This window comes from Crinia signifera, chromosome 9 (genome assembly GCF_055691185.1).
Source record: "Crinia signifera chromosome 9, ASM5569118v1, whole genome shotgun sequence".
Taxonomy (NCBI): Eukaryota; Metazoa; Chordata; class Amphibia; order Anura; family Myobatrachidae; genus Crinia; species Crinia signifera.
In genome coordinates, this window is record NC_139225.1 from 26,322,067 (window position 1) to 26,348,632 (window position 26,566).

At 45.5% G+C, this 26,566-nt stretch overlaps 1 protein-coding gene across 5 annotated transcripts in view; it reads right to left on the reverse strand.

Annotated features, from left to right (window-relative positions):
• RALGPS1 (Ral GEF with PH domain and SH3 binding motif 1) overlaps positions 1 to 26,566 on the reverse strand; it is a 293,688-nt gene that overhangs the window by 218,664 nt on the left and 48,458 nt on the right. For all 5 annotated transcript variants that reach the window (XM_083158617.1, XM_083158616.1, XM_083158619.1 and 2 more), the window contains exons 4-5: positions 22,902 to 23,009; positions 21,896 to 21,946 (exon numbers count right to left, since the gene is read on the reverse strand). In XM_083158617.1, the coding sequence (XP_083014743.1) occupies positions 21,896 to 21,946; positions 22,902 to 23,009 (159 nt within the window). The remainder of the gene's footprint in view (positions 1 to 21,895; positions 21,947 to 22,901; positions 23,010 to 26,566) is intronic.

The following is a 26,566-nucleotide window of genomic DNA, read 5'->3' on the forward strand; positions in this document are numbered from 1 at the left end:
AGCTGACAGAGCCGCCGACCGGCACAAAAGAAAAACCCTGATGTGATCGCGATTCGATCGCAACCCGCACCCACTACAATGGTAATTTCTGAGATCCTACCACCTGCAGCAGGTAGGATCTCAGAAAAGACCTAATGATCGCATCGGATCAGGATCGCACCAAAAGGGCAGCGACATGGCCCAAAACATGGCCGATTTACATACAATCGGTCGAGATTGTATCTAGATTGGCTCGTTTTTGGCCATATCGTCCTGGTGTGTACCCCACATTACCCTTACAGTATTTTTTTCAGATTTTATACCACACTGGTGGGCCCAAACAGGGATGCGGCCACTACACAAAACGGGTCAGGGAAGCAAGATATGGCAAAGTTGCATAACATCGAGGAGGTAGACAACATTGATTGGGTCCAGATTAGGTTCACAGCCACTACCACCCGCAACACCATAGGGGTCGCGGAAGCCCAAAAAGGGATCCGGCCACTACAAAGTGGGTCAGGGATGCTAAATATGGCAGAGTTGCATAACAAAGGGGGTAGAGGTCATGGAGTTTAAGAAAGAAAACTGTGGTCAGATCCGGTAGCCCACCACAAACAGGTGTATGCCGGTCACACCATGGGCCCACCACAGACAGGTGTATGGGTGTATGCCGGTCACACCATGGGCCCACCACAGACAGGTGTATGGGTGTATGCCGGTCACACCATGGGCCCACCACAGACAGGTGTATGGGTGTATGCCGGTCACACCATGGGCCCACCACAGACAGGTGTATGGGTGTATGCCGGTCACACCATGGGCCCACCACAGACAGGTGTATGGGTGTATGCCGGTCACACCATGGGCATGGTGAGCAGTTACGCTTAAAACAAAAGAAGGATAAAGTTGAAGTAATGCTGATCGCACAACCAAACCCGAGCAACGCAGATTACCTCAGCATATATATGTATGTAGATATAGATATAGCGAGAGAGAGAGAGGGGAAAAAAAAAAATTTGATTTATATTTATATGTTGCTTGGATAAACGGCAAATGTCCACGAAGGAGTTATTCCAGGGAAACAGAAAACAGGGTTCCTGCTATTTTAACAGACGGCCGTTAAAGAGAATGTTGTGTTTGTCTGTCAGACGCCTTATTGAACTGTCTGGATCAGTCTCATAGGAAACACTGCAGACTGGACAGGGACGTAATCTGCTCTCCGGTACAGAGAATGGTCCGTGCGGGCCCGCCCGTCAGCCAGCTATTAGTGATTACCCATCGCAAATACCTTTCAGACAAGTCAAGTAAAATCTCTTATCACTCAGTTCATCACTGGTGGTCCACTGAGTGCGGGTGTCTAACCTGCCCCTTAGCTGCAGAGCAGTGAAATCAGATTAGTCACTGACAGAAAGGCCTTTTGGCTGAAAGCAGATTTCACCACCTATGGATTATATAAGCAGCTGTGATGTCATAAACATGCAAGGCTAACCAGGTGACCGTACGGCGGTTTAAGTGAACGATGATGGTGAAAAGAAAAGGCCGTGACACGGAAAAACATTTTAAAAAGTTCATTTATTTAAATGTATGCTTAATTTAAAAATAATAATAATAATAATAATAATAATAATAATAATAATAATAATAATAATAATAATGATGATTAAAAAATCAAGATAGCACAGGCATCTGATTTTGGCTTGTAAATACCTATCCCGCTTCCAGTTCCTGCAAGCCGATCAATTAGCGAACAACGTATCGTAGCGCACATGCACGAGACCAAACAGGGACAAAAAAACTACAATGAATCTATTCGCATTCCCCTCGCACATTGACTGACAGGAAGCCGGCGTTTGGGGGTGGCAACCGGATGTTTTTTTGGGTGTGTCAGCAAAATCGCAGGCGTGTCCAAACATTTATTGGGAGGGCGTGTGACCCAGTGCCGGACTGGGCTGTGGATGGGTCAGCGATACATTGGATGGGGAGTGAGATGTGAATGGGTTTGCAGATGGCCAGTGATCAGCGATCCATCCGAAAGGACATTCACAGACTTGCACAGAGCAGGATTTCACTCTGTCTGGGCTGCAGCTATCTAACCCCAGGCCTCTGAGACTTCGCACAGCGGCGATCAGGACTGAATCAGACACTGTGGCAGATACAAGGCATAGTGGGAAATTTACTAAGATGTGTATTCTACTTCACATGTTATGTTGCTATGGCCAACCAATCAGAATCTACTTTTTTATTAAGCACCCTCTAGAACAGGGCTGGGCAACACCGGCCCTCCAGATGTTAGTGAACTACACATCCCAGGATGCTTTGCATTAGTTTTGCTATGTGGCCATGCTGAAACTGATGCAAGGCATGCTGGGATGTGTAGTTCATCAACATCTGGAGGACCGGTGCTGCCCAGCCCTGCTCTAGAAGATAGTAGACAGTATCTGATTGCTTGCCCATAGCAACATCACATGTGAAGTAGAATACACATCTTAGTAAATTTCCCCCACTGTGGCTTCTTACCGCATAGAACGCCCAATAAGACCACTTATTCTTTTGGTTAAGAGCAATCAGTCTTCGTGGGTCTAGATTTAGGTCATATACCAGCTGGAAGAAGTTATTATACAGTTTATAACCTTAAAAAAGGGTACACTGTAGCAAATGTGGGAGAAGTTGCTAGTAGCAACCAATAAGATTCTGGCTATCATTTTATAGAATGTATTTGAAAAAAAAATAACTAGATTTCCTTAACAGCTCTCACTGGCTGCCTGACTGTTACTGGGTCTCCTCTTCTTCAGGTGATCTTTGGATATACAAGACGTACTCTGGACCTGGAGCTATGTGGTGATACACAGGGTTTGTATAAAAAGTAACGAGACCACATTTGGGAAAAAAAAATATTTAATTGAAGATATTGCTACAAACTAATTAAAATTCTTCAAAATAAGACCCTTCTGCCAACGAGTTGTCCTCGCTTGGAAGGCGCCCTGAAAGTCCTTTTCCGGACCGTCCTTCAAGCACCGCTTTGACCTCTGCTATGGTCCCATGGCGGTATCCTTTGAGAGCGGTCTTTTCTCGGTGGAACAGGAAAAAGTCTGCCGGGGCCAGATCGGGACTGTAGGGGGGCTGGGGAAGCGTTGAGATGCTGTTCCGGCCCAGGTAGTCATGGACTGCGAAGCAGGTGTGGCTTAGGTGCATTGTTATGATGCAGCTTCCAATTGGCGGCAATGCACTTTCTGAATCATGGCCAGAGCTGATTTTCCGAGTCCCACACAGAATTTAATGGCGTAGCGCTGTTCGATAGAATGTTGAATTTTTAAGCTTCAACCGAGCCTAGGGACAGGGGTCCACTAAAACCTCGGCACAAACCGCACAGAAGCTCATAGGCGACTGATGCTTGGTGCAAGTTGCAGCTGACTTTCCCCTTCAAACCCACCTGGAGAAAGCATCCTGCTGTACAGTTGCATCAGAAAAAAATAGGTCTCATTACTTTTTATACAAACTCTGTATAAAGCTCTCCATACAGGATTCGATTAGCTAAATATTTATTAGGTTTGTTATATAGCGCAGCAAATTCTGCTTGCAATTGGAAACAGTGATAAAACAAAACTGCGCAATAACAGACAGACAGAGGTAGAAGGGCCCTGCTGGTAAGCTTACAATCTATAAGAAAATAGGCACAGATACACATGGTGCTCTACCGGATTGCAGAAAGTTCTTGGTGGACTGTAGGATATGGTGACCCAGCTGTGTGGTCTTGGAGACAAGTCAGACTGTCCCGCCATTATACGGAGCGTTGTGTCTGCAGAGATAATAGAAGAGGACAGCGCCATCTCCTGGTAAAGCAGAATGGAAAGTGAATTTGCTCTTAATTCATATTTTGTCACCTTAGAAAGTGGACGCTCAATACTCAGAGAATGGCACGGGTGGGTCCACAAAAAGAGTTTTATTACCATCCCGATGTATTAGCGTTACAGGCAGCAATTGTATTTAATAATTTAAAAATAAATCAAAACCAATCCTGAATAGTGATCACAGAAAGCGTAAAATGAATGAAGGCCTAATAACGATGAAATGAAGAAGTGTAACGCTGTAGAGTCCAGCTGCGACGATGGCGTGACTGCCAAAGGGAACTCACGGTTGACAGCTTTGCAGTAAAAATACATCTATCAAAAGCAGAACCATCGGAGAGCGACTGACCCAAGAAGCTGTCAAAAATGCACTGTTTACTGTCACGTAGAAGCCCGTGGAGAATGTCAGATATTTTATCCAAGAGAAAACGCTCGGCCTACCTCAATGTAGTTTACACGGATTGACGCAAATCGTGGTTTACATCTTGTCTGGGTTTTGTGCGAAGCATAAACACTGGAATACTTACACTGGGTCAAGTATATGTCTATGTCTAAGGGAGAAGAAATCTGCACCACTTCCAGCATTGTACCTGTGGTGAACTGTACCATGTGACATTCCAGGCCACCAGAGTGAGCAGCATTAAGTCAGCACTGACCTTACTTGATGCATTACATCCCTGTACTAACACAAAAAAACAGATCCTGATACCATGCCGGGGTCTCGCCAGACAGATCGTGCACCTCTGATTCGTATAAGCAAAACACACGTTTGCAGCACCACAAGTTCTATGCGCGTTTATCCCGGAGAACGACCTCTTCTATAAATATACAGCATTACACCATGGAATAAAATAAATCAGCCAAAAGAAAAAAGTAAAATCATAAAAGAAAACTATCCATTTACACAGTCCTTTGGCGCGGTTAGGGATCTTACCCCAAAACATAGATGAGAGTCTAATCTGTCTTTTAGAATATGAAGATTCTGTAATTATTAAAACATTAGGCATCAAAAGAAATGCAATTTCCATTTTGTACGAAAATATCTCGGTCCTGGCAACGCTCGCCGATGACTTTTCCATTCTGCAGCACAGAAGTGGTTTCGCCACAACATAAAGTCGGGAGTTACGGGAACCTCGGAGCCAAGGCGCATTATCGCAGTGACCTGTCGACGTGAAATTGGCTAAAAATGTGGTTTGGAGGCTGCAGAAGTTCTCGGGGAAACAGCTAAACGCGGGAGACGGTGCATATAAGGACAGAACAAGATCGGGGAGATGAAATTTGTGTCGCTCAGCAAATAATGTCATTTTTGTTTCCGACGGGTTAAAATTCCGCAGCTCTAGGCAAATAAAATCTGCTCCTTGCGGATCCGTTTACAGGGAAAATATATTCTAAAATTAGTGTATTTTCCTTATACAAGGACAGTATTTATACTGGCAGCTGCCACTTTGTGTACAGAACATGGATTTCGGTGTAGGTGCGTTTATAGCTGTCAGTCTACAGCATAGTGGCTACTTTATCCACAGCAATTACGACCGTGTTAATGCTGACTGAAAATATCAATATCATTTTTAAGGAGACGTCAATGTGTCAGAACGCATAAAAATATGTTGTTACCTCACCCTCTCTTCTGTCCCCAAAGTCCGCTGCCTCAAGTCACCCTCGTTCTCCTTTATACTGCACCTTACAGCTTCAGAACATCTCCAGAACCCCTCATTCCTTACCCATGATCTCCTCATGTTCACTTAGATTACTGTAACCTCCTCCATTCTGGTCTCCCTATTTTTTTTTTACATCTCCCCACTGAGATCTATCATTAATGCTGCTGCTCTGTTCCTTTCCCTCTCCACCTCAGTCTCCCTAATCTGCAAAAAGCCATAGACTCCTCATTCTGCTCCAAAGCCAATCATACTCCTTTACCCTCCTTCTCACCAAGCCTTAGAAACACTCCACTTTTTCCTAGATAACCAATTATATCTGCCCTCTTTTCTTATTCATTGGCTGCCCCCGGTCTCCAGGTCTCCCAAACTTCAAAGTTCCTTTGATTTACAGCTTAACAGCCTCCTCATAACTCTGTACTCTCTCTTTCCAATCTTCGGGTATCCTGCCCTGTTCACCTTCCTCTTAGTATGTAAGCTCTCGCAGACAGGGTCCTCCACCCTCATATTCTAACTAGGCACACAACGTTACCATAGATATCTGCACTAAGGAGGCAGAATTAGGTCAGCATGCACTGCTTTCCATCATCGCCATCTGGTGGTGGCCAGTGGCGTTACTAGATGCCCATGGATGGGGTGACAACGGAATTAGCCCGTCTATGTAAAAATATCATTAAATGTGCTACATAATCCACTGAACAAATAAACACCCAAATAATAGAAATCGTTGATTAGAAACCCCCATTAGATGGGGTATCTGATGCCTCAAATAAAACACAGGGTGGGTTTAGTGTGTATGGAGGCCCACAGGTAAGCAGTGATCAGTGCAAATCAGCTTTCAGTTGAAACCTGGTGACAATGGCGGTAAAAACAGTTTGATCGGTTTCAGGCGCCTGTTAGATACACCATTAGAATGCATCCAACACATTCCTTTGTCTACTTTGAAAGTTACTTTCCGTGTTCAGAATTTCCCTATTGCCACCTCGGATAAATGAAATCTAATGGAGAAGCCAGCTTCTATTAAACCCAGTTCATGTAATATCTCAGGGGAGACCAATTCATTTAAAAATTTGCTGGTCCACCGGAAGCACCGCTCTGTAACCAGGCCTGGCGGAATTATAGTGCGACATCCCGGCCCAAGTCTCCGACTAGAAGAGGCAGCAGATATGGGCATTGTGTCCATCACACGTAGATCATATCACTCCCAGTGCAGCTGGTGAGCACACGGTGCAAAGCTTGCCAGGTCTTCCTGGCAGAGAAGAGACCCCGGAGTTATTACTCACCTTCTAGGATTTCTGCAAAAATTATCTTCAAAATAAGAAAATTACTAGCAGATGAAAAAGTGCTTGTGAAGTGTTGGCGTATAGACAGCGGATCTTCACAGAGAGGGCTCTACACCTCCATGACACGTAGCCACGCATCAGAGCAGTTCTCTCTGGAAGACTGGATTTCCTCTATTACTTTAGTTAATGATTTGTGCGCTGCGGCCTAACTCCGCATTTCCCAAAGCCTTGTGTTCACCAATACAGATCTTGTATATGAGGCATGACCAGAATTTATTGGAACATTATATACAGTAGAGTGGTTATGGTTGATATATCTACAGTCTCTAGATAGACAGCCAATAGGTCAATCCCAAAAACGTTGACATGCAATAGGACAACAGGGTCAAAATGCAAAAGGTCAATACAGGACATGGTCAACATGAGATTTTAATGATTTTTTTTTCTTCAAAGCAGCTTGTTTTTAAGTCACGATCCATGTTGGCATAGAGGGACAATCAGAGCTGAATTAAAGGGGGGGGGGGGGAGCTCAGGGGGTCAGTACCCCCCCTGGGCCTCCCTGTATCTAGGCCCCCCCTGTGGTTGGCTGGTATGTATTTTTCAAATATTTTTTTTTTTGCATTACTGGGAGTTGACTAAGTACCATGAGACTTTGCACAAGAGGTCAGAGGCTGAGAGGCTTGTGCTGAGCTCTGCATACGATGAGGAGCTCATCATATGTTTCTTAGGCAAATGGAGGACAGCAGCAGCAGTGGCCTCGTCATGGGAGGGTTTTTAATCAGAGGCAGCGCTGAGCCTGTCAGGGCTCCTGCAAAGTAAGGCACAGAGGGACAAACATAGGCTTTACATTTGGTATATATTTATTACACACACACACACACACACACACACACACACATACCCCCTGCAGTTACCCATTGACCAAGTTTATACTGCCTTTACTCTGTGTTTTGACAGTGTAATATTCTGTTGTGCAGTTTGCGGGCAGTAATGACAAGTGGGAGGGGGCCCCCATGTCTAAAGTGACCCGTGCCCCCCCGAAGGCTTAATCCGGCCCTGGGGAGAATGCATGCATGCAGAGCTTAGCAAGGCACCAAGCCTGAAACATGTTCAGTGAAGCGAGCCATACGAGGGTACGCGTTACACTAATTGGGGGGGTCTCTCAACACTGACACCACCATGCATCTACCTTTTTCATGAAGATATTTTGACTCAGTCTACCTATGGCACGTCAAGCTTTTGGGGTTGACCGGTTGACTGTCTATATAGACGCTGTCTAGCTATTAATCCACATCCATATAGCGATACATCCGGCTACAGTACATAAAGGCTTTGCTGAAAAGCTCAAAGACTATAGCAAAGCATTCCATAGAACAGTGTTTTTCAACCAGTGTGCCGCGGCACACTAGTGTGCCTTGAGCTGTTCTCAAGTGTGTCCCCAGATCTAGAGAAGCCCAAACCTGTTTACAGTCACCACCAGTTCAACTGTTATTTACTGGTCTCTTCCTTTCATGTAAAGGGCCAATGTATTTTATTTTTGTTATCTGTGGGGACCAGTGTGATTGTTTTGAATGTGGGGGCCAATAGGTTTGTTTTTCTCCTGTGGGGGCCAATGTGTTTTGCCCTGTGGGGATCTCATGGTGTGCCTTGGCAATTTTAAAGTCTTATTTAGTGTGCCGCAGGGTAAAAAGGTTGAAAATCACTGCCATAGAAGTTGCAGAAAGACATGTAAAAGGTTTCACCATAGGAATCTATACTAATTAAATTATTTTAATAGCGGCCTTTAATGTCTGCGGGTCTTGATCACTTGGATTATTTATAAATGTTGCTACCAGCGGGGCCCTGTCCCAACGACCCAATGATATGCGGTCCCTCACACAACCACACAAACTATACAGAAGGAATTAAGAGCTGACGTCGTCTCATTAGGAGCCTGGTTGTCTTAGAGAATAATTGTCGTGATTATGGAATGATGTACTTACGCTGACCACAAAACCACAATGACATCACCGCAGGCGTGTCTGGTTACGGCCTACCAGAGGGGAATGTACGTGTGACACCTAGTGCAGGATATATGGAATCTGGAGCTGGCACGACAGAGGTGAACTCTTGACTTTGGACATTGATCTACGCCAAAGTGGCTTTAAACACCCACCTAAATCACTGAGAGCAGTTTCTCAACGTAATAATGATGATCTTCAAAGGCGAATGAGGGATAAGCCAATAAAACACACCAGCTTTTAGTACAATTAAATAGAATTATTTCAATGTATATGCTAGAGGGGCTGCTGGAGACCTAATTTCAGCTTTGATGGACCCTGATAAAGTCCCCATGTAGGATTCAAGTGTTTGGAGGGAAGCGAAAATGGCACCTCTGCAATATCGCCATCCGAAATGTTTTTTTTTTTTTTTTTATTGAAAACCAGGTATATACCTACTTCGCTTTCAAACTAGAACCCTGCACCTTTCTTAACCCATGCAGTACCTCTTTCCTGCCGGGGGTGGGGTTTCTCGGTTGTAGTCCTGGTCTTTATTTCAGTGCTGAAATATAGACAAGAGTGTGCTAGAAACACAATAGCCGAGAGCGATAGGCAGGGAAGAGGAATGGCATGAGTTTTGAAGGGTGTAGGGTGCAAAAAAAAAAAAAAGAACACCACCTACACTAAGAAAATGTGGCGAGGGAAGGGCAAAAAAAACTAGTCAACGTGACGGTTACAACTTGGGCATGTTAGATTTTACAGCACCCCGCTAGTGATGTCCAAACCCCGCCCCCTTAAGTTTGACCACAGATTACAGCATCGGGCCCTCACTAGTGCTCTGGTGCAGAAACTACTCTGGTAATAAGACCAAACACACATTCAATAAATGGCATTCATTCTAGCAACCTGCACCTTTCAAAACCAATGCAGTACCTCTTTCCTGCCTTGGGTGTCGCAGTTTGCGGAGGTGCTCCTAGCACAGTCTGGTCTATACCTTATTACAGACCAGACTGCTAGAAGAAACAAAGCAGACAGCGACACCCCTGGCAGGAAAGTGGTACTACACAGGTAATGAACAATAACAAATATAATGGTCTGCTCTTTTTTAAATAATTTAATGTTTAGTAAAAAAAAAAAAAAAGATTATAAATAAATTTCAGTTAGAATAATTTATTTTTTTGTTTTTTTAAAAGACCTGCATGATATAAGTGTGGTGAAAGGCATCCAGCGCTTATCTCTATGCTAAGGAACGTGGTTTGTCTTGCGAAACGTGCCAATCCACAGTTCAGGAGGGGAGACCATTGCATCACGCACTTTGAACGTCTCAAGAGAAAAATTGATGGAAACATTTATCCCTTTAGCCACTTTTAAAACACAGAGAAGTATTCTCTCCCCCGGCTCCTCTGGATTTTATAGCAATAAAGAACAGTCAGAAGGGATGAAACGTTTTACACAACACACTAAAATTTACGGCCCTCACGAGCTTGTGTTCTGATGGATGTAAGAGATGATGGGATTTTGGCGGTGAAAAGATAGGAAACATGAACTGTGTAATAGAAAAGCACACGGTGTATAAGGAACTGGGCCCCTAAAATGATTTCCTGGCTTCTTGGGTCCTAGCGATGACAAGGACCCTGCAAGTGTCAGCTCAGCAGTCCGCAATACGAGCATACATAATGATATGTAAAGGGATACCTGGAGTCACAATGCGGTTTGAAGCATGATATTAGTATAGGACTATTTCATGTGCCTAAAATCATTGTAGTGCCCAGGCATAGTGCCAAAATTATAAGCTGGGTGAGCCCATGCCGTCTCTTGCCAGTGGTATGGTTTCTAAGGGTGTCCGGGTTATAGCGCACCCATTAATGTCTGGAGGAAAGAGCATGTCCACCTGATCAGCAGGGAGAATGGTTTCCTTGGGATCCATGGGATGTCCAAGATACAGGCCTCAAGGCCCGCATTTCTGCTGCCAAGTCCTTGCATGTGCGTGAGGGGGCAATCTACTGTGGCCAAGTCAGTGCGTGCGCGAGGGGGCAATCTACTGTGGCCAAGTCAGTGCGTGCGCGAGGGGGCAATCTACTGTGGCCCAGTCAGTGCGTGCGCGAGGGGGCAATCTACTGCGGCCCAGTCAGTGTGTGCGCGAGGGGGCAATCTACTGTGGCCCAGTCAGTGCGTGCGCGAGGGGGCAATCTACTGCGGCCCAGTCAGTGCGTGCGCGAGGGGCCAATCTACTGCGGCCCAGTCAGTGCGTGCGCGAGGGGCCAATCTACTGCGGCCCAGTCAGTGCGTGCGTGAGGGGGCAATCTACTGCGGCCCAGTCAGTGCGTGCGTGAGGAGGCAATCTACTGCGGCCAAGTCAGTGCGTGCGTGAGGAGGCAATCTACTGCGGCCCAGTCAGTGCGTGCGCGAGGGGGCAATCTACTGCGGCCCAGTCAGTGCGTGCGCGAGGGGGCAATCTACTGCGGCCCAGTCAGTGCGTGCGTGAGGAGGCAATCTACTGCGGCCAAGTCAGTGCGTGCGTGAGGAGGCAATCTACTGCGGCCAAGTCAGTGTGTGCGTGAGGGGCAATCTTACCACTGCTGAGTAAATGGTGGTACAGTAACATCCAATACTGGTCAATCCAGAACTAATTGCATTACACAGCACCACCCCTAGGCCATGAGTGTTACTGCAGCTAAGTTGTGAAACGGCCCCGTCCTTGCAGAGGGAGCACAGAGGGAATGAATGATCAGATTCCATTTAAATGGGCACATTGCACACAGCCCCACATATATAATTACATATTTTCATTATGTTTTCCTAAGCCCCCTGTCACAGAGTTACTTTCATGTCCGTTGGAGACAGGAACAGAGATTTTATACCAGTACCGGCTCTTCCTAAAACCATTTGGCTACAAGTGTTACCTCAAGTTCTCCTCATAAAGCTGTCAGGAGAAAATTGCTTTCGTTCACCTACAAATCCCCTGCTGAGCTCATCAGTACAGAGGTTGTCAGAGCGATTGTCTTAGGGAAAAGGACAATTCATTTCAGAAACTATTATAAACTGCAAGGTTTTGTTTCTTAACAGGCTATAGGGGGTGAGGGGGGTGAGACAAAACTTGGAGAGTGATAAAGTGGCTATAAAAGGGATCTTCTAAGCCTCGAAGATAGATAAAAGGGTACTTGTGTATTTTGGAGGCGCCCATCGCATCGCATACCATAAGGCATGCGATGGTATGTGATGCGACGCGATATCGCGCAATGCTGTACAATGTCATACAATTTTAAAATTGTATGACATTGTACATGGCATACAATGCCATAAAATGCGATGCGATTAAACATTGTATAAGCACCCTAATGGGTGCTTACAATGTGAAATGCACCCCCACGCCACCCCCCCACTATAAAAGTGGGGGGGTACGCGTCCTCCGACCTTTTCATACCCCCACTATCCACATCAGCGTGGAGTTGAGAATAGAAAGTGTGGCGAGCGCAGCGAGCCACAAGCGTGGCGAGCCCCGCGAGGGGACGCGGATACTTGTGAAGCCCGCGGGGGGACTCCGATACCTGTGAAGGTATCCGCGTGCGCTCGCCACGCTTTGGGCTCGGTGGCTCGCTGCACTCGCCACACTTTCTATTCTCAACTCCACGCCGACGTGGATAGTGGGGGTATGAAAAGGTCGGAGGACGCGTACCGCTGCGCTCGCCACGCTTCGGGTTGACGTTTATAGTGGGGGGGTGGCGTGGGGGTGCATTTCACATTGTAAGCACCCATTAGGGTGCTTAAAAGCACCCTTTATGGTGCTTATATGATCTTTCATCGCATAGGGGGCAAAAATCGCATCGCATGCCATGCCATGCGATGCAATGAAAACATTGCGCGATGCACATCGGGGGCGCCGCTATAATACACAAGTACCGATAAAAGTACCAGCCAATCAGCTCCTGACATTTTTCAACCATGGCAGTAAGGGAGCGGACTGCTGATTCTGTATCTCTTTACAAGGCTTAGTACATACATAGACCCATACATCTCTTTTCACTTTATCTCTTGCCAAGCTTTGATAAACAGACCCAGATTTTCTGTTCTTACTCATATTAGGATTGTCCATCTCCCCAGCATGATCTGGCTGCCTAAGGTAGAACGGCCCCTTTAAAAACTCTGCTGCGCTAAAGTAACCTTTGAATTAAGACGCAGGCCTGTTCTACATGGGGCATATTCCACAAGAGAGAGACATTTCATCTGGCCAATAGCATTGCTTTCCCCGGTCTTCCGTGTTCTGCGACTTCACACCGCCATATTTACACTACTTCTGCCGCCGAAGAGTAATATACGGACATGGTTTAGGAACCACAACTTTTAGAGAAGGGATACATAATGGCAGGGATGCAGGGTCTCATAACACCGACAATGGCATCCTGATGGAGGTAATCCTGACAGGGGATAGGTAAAAGTTGAGCCGCCCAGGAAGGTGGATCACACACACGATATATCCGATGCGGTCTTTTTGCATACGATAGATCGCATCAGATCCAAACCAAGCCTTTCTGGCAGATCTCTTCTTGTGCAATCCAGCGTGACTGGCAGGATTTGGTACGATGCACACGGGACCGCACGTCGCATCAAACACGCTGCAAAAAAGCTGTACCGCTAAATACCGATACAGCGCTTTGGGAATTGTAGTTCAACAGCAGACTAGATCAGCCTCATCCGTGTGTCTTGCACGTCGTCACTACAGAGTTATTGAGTTCTGTGGAAAAGCAGAAGGAGGCGCCGTTCCTCCTGGGAAGCCCATCACAATAACTCCTAGCATTCCTTTTCCACAAGCAAAACTTTTCCAGCACAAAATAATGTGACAGCGTGTCAGCACTCATTAGCTCTCTGTTCTCCCTGCAATGTAACGGCATGCCCACAGGGAAAAGGAGACCATGCACCGGTCAGGGGGGGGGGGGCAAGCAGCTGTGCCGGATTGCATACTTGTCTCCCAATCAGTAACTTTATCCGCAAAGCTGCGTGCAATTAACCCTGGTGCAGAAAGGCCCGGACGTGGCTGAAAGCGCTGAAGTCTCAATAAGTCACTATGTATAATCCTCACTGTAAGGGGAAAGCCACAGTCTGTCCGACTTCCACCCCTGACAGCACTGAGACACCACAAGTGTCATACCTGTGCCAGATCGGGGGCAGCCACACCACACATCACACTGGAATCACTCAGAGCTTGCCGTCTTCCATCTATCTGCCCCAATTACATTAAGACGTCTGCTTTCCCAAAATATCTATTTTAATTAAATTAGGAACTACACATAACCCTGTTGTATTTGGCTCCAGTTCTGGCCAATAGTGCCCCATTCATATCGCTTTCCATGGGCGGCACACAAGAGATCATGAACAGTGATGATGTCATCATTAAACTTTCTTTTTATCCTTTAGAGTTTAGACACAAAAAGAAACTGGAGTGGTTCAAATTATTGTCAACCGCAGACTCCCAAGATGCTCTTAAATGGCCAACGGCCCCCTTAGGCTGGGTACACACTTGCAGATATTTAAGTCGTACAGCCTTCGAGTGATATATCGGTTGGACCATTGGCTGGAGTGTACACAGATATATCATTAACCTTTTCCAGTCCACTTTTTTTTTGCAAATCAACAGTCTGGTTTAACCCCTTCCCGACATTTGACGTACATTTACGTCATGGCCGGGATGTACTTCCCGACACATGGCATAAATGTACGTCATGCCATTTAACTGTCACCGCGTCTATAGACGCGGTGACAGTTTAAACATGTCTGCTGTCCCTGACAGCAGACATGTCCCTGCATGCCCAGGGGGGGCTGCGATGCCGCCCCCCCGTCGGCGATCGCTGTGATTGGCTGTTCAGTGTGAACAGCCAATTACAGCGTTTTCTGTGTCACCGGCGAATAACGTTCGCCGGTGACACAGGGATCGGTGGTGATTGGTGCTGTAAAGTACAGCACCAATCACCACGGGGTGTAAGGGTGACACTGGTGTCACCCCACCTCACTTCACCCGCCCCCAAAGGCCGTGATTGGTTCGTCGGACCGACGAACCAATCACAGCCATGGAGGGTGATTTAAACTAACGGTGACTGCACTGCAGACGCCATTCCGGTCTGGAATTGCGTGCAGTGCGGTCACCGTGCCTATCTGCCGCGATATACTGACCTGATCCTTGCAAACACTTACCTGATCACTGCTTGTAGCGTTCCTGGATCTTGTTACTTCTTGTGACTTCCTGTGTTGTGCTGCTGCAGTGTGTTCGAGTTATAGATAGAGAGATAGAGAGAGAGAGATAGAGAGAGATAGAGAGGGCTAGTGACAGAGAGTGCTATATTTTGTGCTGCTGCAGTGTGATAGAGTTATAGATAGAGAGATAGAGAGAGATAGAGAGAGAGTGACAGATTGTGCTATATATTTTTTATATATATACAGCTGTACTGCGTGTGCAACTGACTGCTGCCCCCCCCTTTTGTGCTGATCAGTATAAATTAACTGATCAGCAACTTTTTGGGGGCGCAGGTTTTTTTTTATATATATACCTGTCAGTGCTGCTGCTGCAGTGTCATAGAGTGATAGATAGTGAGAGATAGAGAGAGATAGATAGAAAGTGCTATATTTTGTGTCTGCTGCCCCCCTTTTGTGCACCCCCAGCAACTTTTTGGGGGTGCAGGGGTTATTTTTTATATATATAACTGTCAGTGCTGCTGCTGCAGTGTCATAGAGTGATAGATAGAGAGAGATAGAGAGAGATAGTGACAGAGAGTGCTATATTTTGTGTCTGCTGCCCCCCTTTTGTGCACCCCCAGCATCTTTTTGGGGGTGCAGGGGTTATTTTTTATATATATATATATATAACTGTCAGTGCTGCTGCTGCAGTGTCATAGAGTGATAGATAGTGAGAGATAGAGAGAGATAGAGAGAGATAGAGAGAGATAGTGACAGAGAGTGCTATATTTTGTGTCTGCTGCCCCCCCCCTTTTGTGCTGATCACTATATCTGAGGTGATCAGCAACTTTTTGGGGGTGCAGAGGTTTTTTTTTATATATACCTGCCAGTTGCACTGTCAGTTGCACCAAAGGTTGTGCACCTGCTGCCCCTCACTGGTAATCAGTGTCGCATCACTGATCACCTTTTTTTTTTTTTTTTGAGGGTGCTGTGGGGTCTTTTTTAAAAATTTTTTTTTTTTTTTGATCAAATTTTTTTTATCAAATTCCTGTTGCCTTTGAGCGCTGTTCAGTGACGGACGTTACTGACCAACATCTGTGCTCAATTTTTGGCGCAGGACCTTTTTTTTTTTTTTCTGCACTACATACACACTACACACTACATACTACATTGAAATAAAGTTTGTACCCCCCCTACACTATACACGTGTTGAAACATTTCACTACCAGAAACACAAAAATGGCATCCCAAATGTCATCCCAAATGTCATCCCAGTCATCCAGAAGAATGTATTCAGCGGAGGAGGCATATGCCATGCTTGCCTCTGACTCTGACACAGCCAGTGAGGCAAGCGGGGAATTTGAAGGATTCATCTTAAGCTCCTCTTCCTCCTCTAGTGATGAGGGACCCCCTCAAAGACGCCCCCGTAGAGCAGCTGAGACCCCCCCCCCCAATAATTGATCTCGTATGGACCCCACCACCAGACAATTTTGAGCCCCAGGTTCCTGAGTTTTTGGCCATCCCAGGAATCCAATTTGATTCCACAGGTCTCAGAGAAATTGACTTTTTCAAATTATTTTTCTCTGATGATTTTATAAATTTAATGGTGGACCAAACTAATTTATATGCCCAGCAGTTTATTGCTCAAAACCCCACGTCATCATTTGCTAGGTGGACCCCTGTAGATGCAGTAGAGATGATGACGTTTTGGGGTCTGGTGTTTCATATGGGCATAGTAAAAAAGCCAGAAATTAGGCAATATTGGAGTACAGATGTTCTGTACAGCACCCCACTTTACCGTATGGCCATGACCCGGACTCGTTTTGAGTTAATCCTTAAATTTTTGCATTACAACGATAATGCACAGTGCCCACCCAGAGATGATCCCACCTTTGACCGGCTATTCAAAGTCAGGCCGGTCATTGATCACTTCAGTGCCAAATTTGAAGAGATGTACATCCCAGATAAATTCATTTGCATAGACGAGTCCCTTATACATTTTAAAGGAAGGGTTAAATTCCGCCAGTACCTTCCCAGTAAGAGGGCAAGGTATGGCATAAAAATGTATAAGCTGTGTGAAAGCACCTCAGGGTACACTCACAGGTTTAGGGTATATGAAGGGAAGGATTCAAGAATTGAACCGCCAGAATGCCCCCCCTCCCTCGTAGGTGTTAGTGGAAAAATTGTCTGGGATTTAGTGCACCCCTTCCTGGATAAAGGTTATCACCTCTATGTGGATAACTTTTACACCAGCATCCCCCTGTTTAAGGCCCTTGGTTCAAGAGGTACAGCAGCTTGCGGTACTGTGCGCAAGAACCAAAGAGGCCTCCCAAAAACGCACATTGCCCAAGTAATGAGAAGGGGTGAAAGCAGGGGAATATGCACCGAAAATATGTTGTTGGTCAAATATAAGGACAAGAGGGATGTCCTTATACTGACAACAATTCACGGAGACAGTACCACCTCCGTCCCTGTACGAGGTACCAGTACCCACACCTCAAAACCTAATTGTATCCTGGATTACAATAGGTACATGGGCGGAGTGGATCTTTCAGATCAGGTACTGAAGCCGTACAGTGCCCTGCGGAAAACAAAAATCTGGTACAAGAAGCTGGCCGTGTATATCATCCAGATGGCACTGTATAACGCTTACGTGCTATTCCGTTCTACCAGCCAGAGGGGGACATTTATGCACTTTCAAGAGGAAGTCATAAAGGGCCTAATATTTGGGAACCAGCAGGCAGAGGGCCCCAGTACTTCTAGTACTGGCCCCCGTATTGTACCAGGGCAGCATTTTCCTGATGAAATCCCCTCCACTGGAAAAAAGGGCAGGACACAAAAAAGGTGCAAAGTTTGCTATAAAAAGGGAATAAGAAAGCAAACTATTTTCCAGTGTGACACTTGCCCCGACAAACCCGGCCTATGTATAAAGGAGTGTTTTAAAATATACCACACATCTATGGATTATTAGGTTCATAATTTCACCGTGCTTCGGGGGTCTTGCTAATGCCACATAGCACCCACCATTCATTCCACCAGAATCTGAGCCGCAAAATCCAAAAATCACTCCTTCCCTTCTGAGTCCTGCCATGCACCCAAATGGTATTTTTTGGTCACATGTGAGGCATTGCCGTACTCGGGAGAAATTGGGGCACAGATTTTGGGGTGCTTTGTCTCCTTCATTCCTTGTGAAAATGAAAAATTTTGAGCCAGAACTGCATTTTTGTGTAAAAAATTTAATTTTTCATTTTCACTGCCCAGTTGTACCACAATTGGTGAAACCCCGGGGGGTTTGAAATGTACATTATACCCCTAGATGAATTCCCTGAGGGGTGTAGTTTGCAAAATGGGGTCACTTGTGGGGGGCTTCCACTGTATTGGTGCTTTGGGGGTCTTGCTAATGCGACATAGCACCCACCAAAATTCCACCAGAATCTGAGCTGCAAAATACAAAAATCACTCCTTCCCTTCTGAGTCCTGCCATGCACCCAAATGGTATTTTTTGGTCACATGTGAGGCATTGCCGTACTCGGGAGAAATTGGGGCACAGATTTTGGGGTGCTTTGTCTCCTTTATTCCTTGTGAAAATGAAAAATTTTGAGCCAGAACTGCATTTTTGTGTAAAAAAATGTAATTTTTCATTTGCACAGCCCAGTTGTATCAAAATTGGTGAAACCCCTGGGGGTTTGAAATGTACACTATACCCCTAGATGAATTCCCTGAGGGGTGTAGTTTGCAAAATGGGGTCACTTGTGGGGGGCTTCCACTGTATTGGTGCTTTGGGGGTCTTGCTAATGCGACATAGCACCCACCAAAATTCCACCAGAATCTGAGCTGCAAAATACAAAAATCACTCCTTCCCTTCTGAGTCCTGCCATGCACCCAAATGGTATTTTTTGGTCACATGTGAGGCATTGCCGTATTCGGGAGAAATTGGGGCACAGATTTTGGGGTGCTTTGTCTCCTTCATTCCTTGTGAAAATGAAAAATTTTGAGCCAGAACTGCATTTTTGTGTAAAAAATTTAATTTTTCATTTTCACTGCCCAGTTGTACCACAATTGGTGAAACCCCTGGGGGTTTGAAATGTACATTATACCCCTAGATGAATTCCCTGAGGGGTGTAGTTTGCAAAATGGGGTCACTTGTGGGGGGGTTCCTAACTTTTAGCATCTTATGGTGCCTAGAAACCTACATGGTGCCTAAAAAATAATCTCATAAAAAGGAGGCTCCAAAATCAAGTAGGTGCTCCTTCTATTATGAAGCCTGTGGTTTGGTCAACGTGCACACTAGGGCCACATATAGGATATTTATGAAAAACAAAAGAATTGGGGGAATCAATTTTTAGTCACATTTCTCTAGTAAAATCTACTGTGTTCCTTAGAAAAATTTATTAAAATTGCAAATCTGCAAAAAAAATGAAATTTTGAAATTTCACCTACACTTTGTTTTAATTCCTGTGAAACACCTAAAGGGTTAACAAACTTCCAAAATGCTGTTTTGAATACTGTGAGGGGTGCAGTTTTTGAAATGGCATTATTTATGGGGGTGTCTCACATACAAGTCCCTCAAAGTCACATCAGAACTGAACTGGTCCCTAAAAAAATCAGTGTTTGAAATTTTCTTGAAAATTTGAGAATTTGCTATTCATATTTTAAGCCTCCTAGTGTCCAAAAAAATTAAAAGGAGGTTGAAATAATGATGGCAACATAAAGTAGACATATGGTCTATGTTAGTTATTAACTATTTTGAGTGGTATGATTATTTGTCTCACAAGCAGAAAATTGCAAAATTTTCCATTTTTTTACGACATTTTGGTATTTTTCACAAAAAAACACAGACTGTATCGACGAAAATTTACCACTAACTTGAAGTACAATGTGTCACGAGAAAACAATCTCAAAATCACTGGGATAAGTAAAAGCAAAAAAAAGTTATCCCCACTTAAGTGATACCTGTCAGATTTGAAAAAAAGGGCTCTGTCAGGAAGGCAAAAACTGGCTGCGGCGGGAAGGGGTTAAATTGATTCTAAATGTTATTTTATTAAAAAATGGTCTACATTGAACGTTGAAGGATATTAATGTTCTTACTTTAAAGTGGCCACCATTGGATCTGCTAGTAGCGCTAGGGCTGTTGAGCCTGACGACGTTGGACCTGAAAGGGTTAAGCTATATAATTTTGCTATCTATCACGTTGGCAGCGCATCGCCCCAAATGCAGGTATAATGGCACAACTGTGGGTATGTACGTGCGTCAGAGTGATTGAATTACATATTGGTCACGGAATCTTACGTCACAAGTTTGTGGGTATATACAAACGGAATTATTGGCCAGATATAAATCGGGAAGACCATTGGTAAGTGTGTATGGACAAGATAAAGCTTTGCCAATGGTTAGCTTGATCAGTGCGAAGCCGAGCGGCTGATCCGTCATCCAAGTGTGTGCCCAAGATAAGATTGCACCATCAGGCCCTCCTAATACGGTATGGTGGCATGAGGAGCAGCATGGATAGGGCGATATTGTACGGTACTTGGGAACGTCTAGTCTGGAACAGTATCTGCACCAAAACAGTAGAAGTAAATTGGATTCCAGCCATACCCGAAAACTCCCCAGATCCCCAATCCCCAGGTCCATCAGAAAGTGTGGTAAACAGCTGGGTGCTTCCATGTTATCCTGGCAGTGTTCAAAAGATCGCCGCCTTTCTGGTCTTCAAAGTTCTAAATTCATGACCATCATCTTGCACTGGTCGGAACTCTAGTTTAGCCTGGGATATGTCTGGATGACCGGCGGTCAGAAAACAGATGCCGGTATACCAACGGAAGGAATCCCAACAAAGGCCCAACTAACCCTCCCTTCACGCAGCCTAACCGTAACCACCACCCCCCTTCCTGCAGCCAGACCGTAACTTCCCCTTCCTGTAACCAAACCCTAAATCCCTCCACTGGTACCTACACCTAATCCACCCTTCCCGGCCTAACCCACTCCGCTTACCTACCGATCGGCATAGCAGCTGACCGCATCAATTTATTTAATGCCAGCACATGATAACCGCATCCCTATTACACTGCACATCGGAGGGGAAGGGTGTGTACTTACGAAAGCTCCTAATTGGCTACACTGAATACATAATTACAAAACCTGTCTTCACTTCACCCTCCTCTTCATCTTGGTTTGCTCTGTTTGTTATATTGAGGAACGACGCAGCCGGCAAACGCCGAATTGCAACACAGGTGACTAAACATGACCAAATCTGCTAAACCAAATTGAATTCTTCCTCTTTGTTGCACTTCACAATGCAGGACTACAACACTTCTTCTAACATGACCTATATGTCAATTTTGATTAAGAGATAATTCCCACAAATTAAAGCTCTGCTTATAGTAAAAATTAATAAACCAGTGACTGGTAATCCGCTCGTTTCCATCTCGCGTAACGTTTAATACGGTTTTCCTCAGCGCACGTTTGTTCCAGCCAATTAAACTGTAAATTAGGTAGCTTTAATAGGAACGGGGGGAGGAGGGGGAGTTACTCTATGTTCTAAGGTTCCATATTTAATGAAATTCAGAGAAAATAATACCGTGCAGCCAGGCCTGTAATCCGCTGGTACCGCCACGACAGGAGACCGTCTGGCGGAAAGTGGTCACCGGAGCCCCAAACATGTTTACTAACATTTAACTCCTGGATAAGGGACACTCGGGCACAAACCCTTTACCAGAGGAATGACTTATATCCAATTAACATCAATTCGCTGCACTACATGAAATATACTTTATATGTAGAATATATATCTGGCCCGAACCGGTGGTCCGTGCCCTCGGCATACCCAAGTTGGCTTATCAGTAAGTGCCTCGGCTGCTGGCACACGTGGGAGTTTGTTCCTATCCACAGTAGGTAACACAATACGATGTCCGATTGTAACAGAAAACAACTACATACAAACAGAATATAAAACTCACAGCAATGGTGGGCAGAGAACGGCAAATGGAACTTACCTCAGGCAAAATAGCTTTAAATACTGGTGCGTCCATTAGGGTGATCTGGCTCTAGAACAGAACAAAGACATCATGAACAAAAACAGGTTTCATGGGTGATTAATCCCCCGACAACAGTTTACTCTACCATGAAAACCCCCCACACGATAACATTACAGACTTAGCCATTGGTAATATTACAGACACGGTCCCTGGAATACAGGTAGTTCTGCCACCAATAACATTACAGACACGGTCCCGGGAATACAGGTTGTTCTGCCACCGGTAACATTACAGACACGGTCCAAGGAATAGAGGTTATTTTGCCACCAGTAAAATTACAGACACGGTTTCTGGAATACGGGTAGTTTTGCCACCGGTACTAATAGACACGGTCCCTGGAATACGAGTCATATGCCACTGGTAGTATTAGACAAGGTCCCTGGAATACAGGTCATATGCCACCGGTAGTATTAGACACGGTCCCTGGAATACAGGTCATATGCCACCGGTAGTATTAGACACGGTCCCTGGAATACAGGTCATATGCCAGCGGTAGTATTAGACACGGTCCCTGGAATACAGGTCATATGCCAGCGGTAGTATTAGACACGGTCCCTGGAATACAGGTCATATGCCACCGGTAGTATTAGACACGGTCCCTGGAATACAGGTCATATGCCACCAGTAACATTACAGACACGGTCCCTGGAATATAAGTAGTTCTGCCACCAGTAACATTACAGACACGGTCCCTGGAATACAGGTGTTGATTGCAGACCTTTGGGCCTTATCACAGTCTGTACATAGGATTGCAAGGAGGACTCCATACAAGCACGTAATGGTACAGTAACCACACAGCATAACGTAGCCGGGACATTTAATAAGCAGCAACGTCCAATAAATGTTTTATAGGTCTAGAAAAGGACAGTGGGTACATGTGATCGAATTAACAACTGCGAACCCTTAGATCTTCCTTAGTTTCTCAGAAAAGAAGACCAGACCAGGAGGAATAACCTGTACTCACTGCAAACTCCTCAGGTGTCACTTTTAGTACGTCAAACACCACAGCGTCATAGCTCTTATTGGCATAGTCGGAACCGTGCCCGTCCAGAGAGTCCGAACTGCTGCTTCCCTGCAAACAGAAAAGGGAGACGGTAACTGTAGTGAGCACCATTCTGTCTACACGGACAATTCTAAATGACAGTATATGAATAGGGTCAATGCATCATCCCACTAAGAAAGCACTGGTCCTTTTTTTTTTTTTTTATACAATGCTATAATGTATAGTTTTTGGTTTTTTTTTTACAGCAAACTATCAGAGGCAAATATTGGATGCATGAACTTAAACATATCCTGATATACTCTGTGCTGCTGTGGGACTCTGCTCCTCCCACTATATATCTCTCAGTCTGTGGCTTCCTGCTGACTCCATTCCTCTCCTCACATCAGGTCTCTGCCCCTATCACATGCTGCCCTGTCCTCACCGACACATCACTAATCGTTCCTTCCATTATATAGTGCTGTACGGTATGCTATTATTATCTACATATTCTCGTGTTACATGTAATATAAAAATAACGGTTTGGGTACTTTTTTTCACCATGCCAGAAATGAAGAGAATGTCTATAACTTATGTTATGATGGGTGACAATACGGGTATAAAACTACAGTACATGACTGGAGAAAAAAAAATTGTGCAACAACTGGAAGTTTAGACCGCCTTGTTCCGGGCTGGAGACTCCACTGTTCCTAGTACTCCCTCCCAGGCTGAAGCCTCCCCAATGCTCGAGTCTCCCTTATTCCTAGACCCCTCTCCCAGGCTGAAGCCTCCCCAATCCTCTCCGCTCTCAGGCTGGAGACTCCCCAACCCCTAGACCCCCCTCTCCCAGGCTGGAGACTCCCCAATCCCTAGACCCCCCTCTTCCAGGCTGAAGACTCCCCAATCCCCAGACCCCCCTCTTCCAGGCTGGAGACTTCCCAATCCCTAGACCCCCCTCTCCCAGGCTGGAAACTCCCCAATCCCTAGACCCCCTCTTCCAGACTGGAGACTCCCCAATCCCTAGACCCCCCTCTTCCAGGCTGGAGACTCCCCAATCCCTAGACCCCCCCCCCCCCCCCTCTCCCAGGCTGGAGACTCCCCTATAGTTAGACTACAATAACCGGATAATTACAGAGCATCATAAACACCTGTAAAGGGGAAATGCCCTCAATGCTCTGATGATGACGTACAGCTGGCGGAACATCTGGTCTCGATATAGTGGCGTATCATTTTATTACATGTGAACGGCATTTTCCATTAAAGCCGCAGATCTGAGAGATGCTCGAAGCACTAATGGATAGATCTTTGCAGACAGAGTTATATGAATTCAAGCGTTGCCATTATATGAAACTTATAATAAACTTTGTTTTTATTTTATGATGTTAAAAGGAGGCAGAATTTGCGGGCACATTATTTCCCACAATGAAACCCCATCATGACAGCACCCTGTACCATCCCACCAAGTCACCCACAGCATCACCCCACCATGCCAATCCACAATGCCGTCTCTCTATATCACCCCTAAATGTCAATCCACAGTGCCACCCCATCATGTCACTCGCATCATCACCCCTCCATGCCAAGCCACAGTGCCATACCATCCCTCTATATCACCCCTCTGTGCTAATCCACAATGCCTCCCCACTATATTTCCCCTCTGTGCCAATCCACGGTACCATTCCACTATATCTCCTATCTGTGCCAATCCACAAAGCCATCCCACAATATCATCCCAAATTGCCACACCATCATGTCCACCACAACATCACCCCACCATGTCACTCGCATCATCACCCATACATGCCAATACACAGTGCCACCCCATCATGACATCCCACTATTCAATAACACCTATCACACTGCCTCATCTTGCCATGCCATCCCCATCTACATCACTCCATCCAGGGTGCCACCAACAGTCACAATCCCCAAGGCTCAGCAGCGATAAGTGCAGCTATGATTTATCAGTCCAAGGGGTAAGACCAGGTGACGAGCAATCATTGCGCGTGATGTAACGGGAGAAATGAAACGCAGGGGACATTTACTAAGTGGAAATCTGCAGAAGCCGCACTATGGTGACAAATTCAGCTACGGACCCACCAGCACAGCTGCCCGCTGCTCCCCTGCATTCTAACCTAACTGTTAATTCTGTTTGCAGATCATAAATCACGTCAGATATACATTGTGCAGTTAAAATATTACCCGCCCAGTAGGCAAAAAAATATCCGACTCTGTTGGTGTTCAGGTTACTGTACTCGCAGCACCCCTGGGTAGGAATCAGCTCGCTCACACAGTGCATCTCTGCACAGCAAGTCTGAAATCTGTCAGTCAGTCTCTGTCTGCTGTGTTATGGAAGCTTATCACAGGGGGAATGTGTCATAGGGACGACTGTATGAATACATTCGCTCCACCACTAAAGGTTGACAGGGTTTAAGTTGACACACGAAATAGGTCGACATGACTAAGGTTGACAGTTGGAAGTTGACACAAGCCCTAGTGGACGGCAGGGTGTTAAATACCGTCTGTCAGCACAAGTCGGCTCAAAAAACGTGAAAAACTCTTGTGGACATTTTGACTGGCGATCTTCCCATTGTTGACCTAAATAATTGCGTCGACCTTTCGACCTAATGTATGTCGACCTGGCGACTGTATCCCATTACATGGGGGCCTGCTGCTGAGGGGTGACAGAGCATGAGAGACATATACTCTCCGGTCAGACTGGACCCCACTGTAAGGATTGTGAATACCCCATAGATTTATAGCCACATTTGAATGTTCCTGTAATTACAGCGCTGGTTATATTACTGGTCTTCCCGTTACACCTTCCCCCCGTCAGACAAGACATACTCTCATCACTCCTTCTTCTACCAACCATGTCTGACCAAAGAGGATTATAAGAAAGAAGCTTATTTTATTTTCTTTTACACTTCAAATTGATTTCCAGTAAGGCCAGACGGCAAGAAAGGGCCGTCTGGTTCAGTAACCGTCCAAATGACTGGAATTTACACGGAGGACACTTGGTAAACCCCACTGGTCAACAACGTCCAACTGTTACAGGTTGCGTGTGGCTGGGAATGTAAACCCAAGCCTTGAAAACAGTCATGCAACATTAATCTGTAGGCTCTGTACACAGGTCGGGAGACAGAAAGGCCATTAAGTAGAAGGTTTACAACAAATTACCCTGATGATGTGTGTATGGGAGAGATGACTGAAGCTTTGTAAAAAAAAAATAATAATAATCATCATTAAAAAAAAAGTTCTATTTATCTTTGAAATCCTGCACTGAAGGGGTCAGCGGCTGCCAAGCCGGCTCGGTGAAGTGGTGCTGTATAGGGGTCGGTGCTGTGGCTTCTGGCAATTGACAACCCTCCGAGAACAGATTTATGTGCGTCAATAGTACATTCATCAAACTAAAAGTTTTGTATCCACACAGAGAAATCTGTTCCCCACCAGGAAGACATCTGGCCTAAATGGTTGTTATACCTCAGGCCGACGTAAGGTGCTATTTATAGAACACAGCAGAAACTAGCAGCCAGGTATTGGTATAGAAGGTTCTCTGATGACCACTGCGGACCTAGGACTGGTTGTTACCATGGCAGCATCATTTCATTTAAACAAAAGTTGTTTGATGGTGGTACACCAATCAAAGT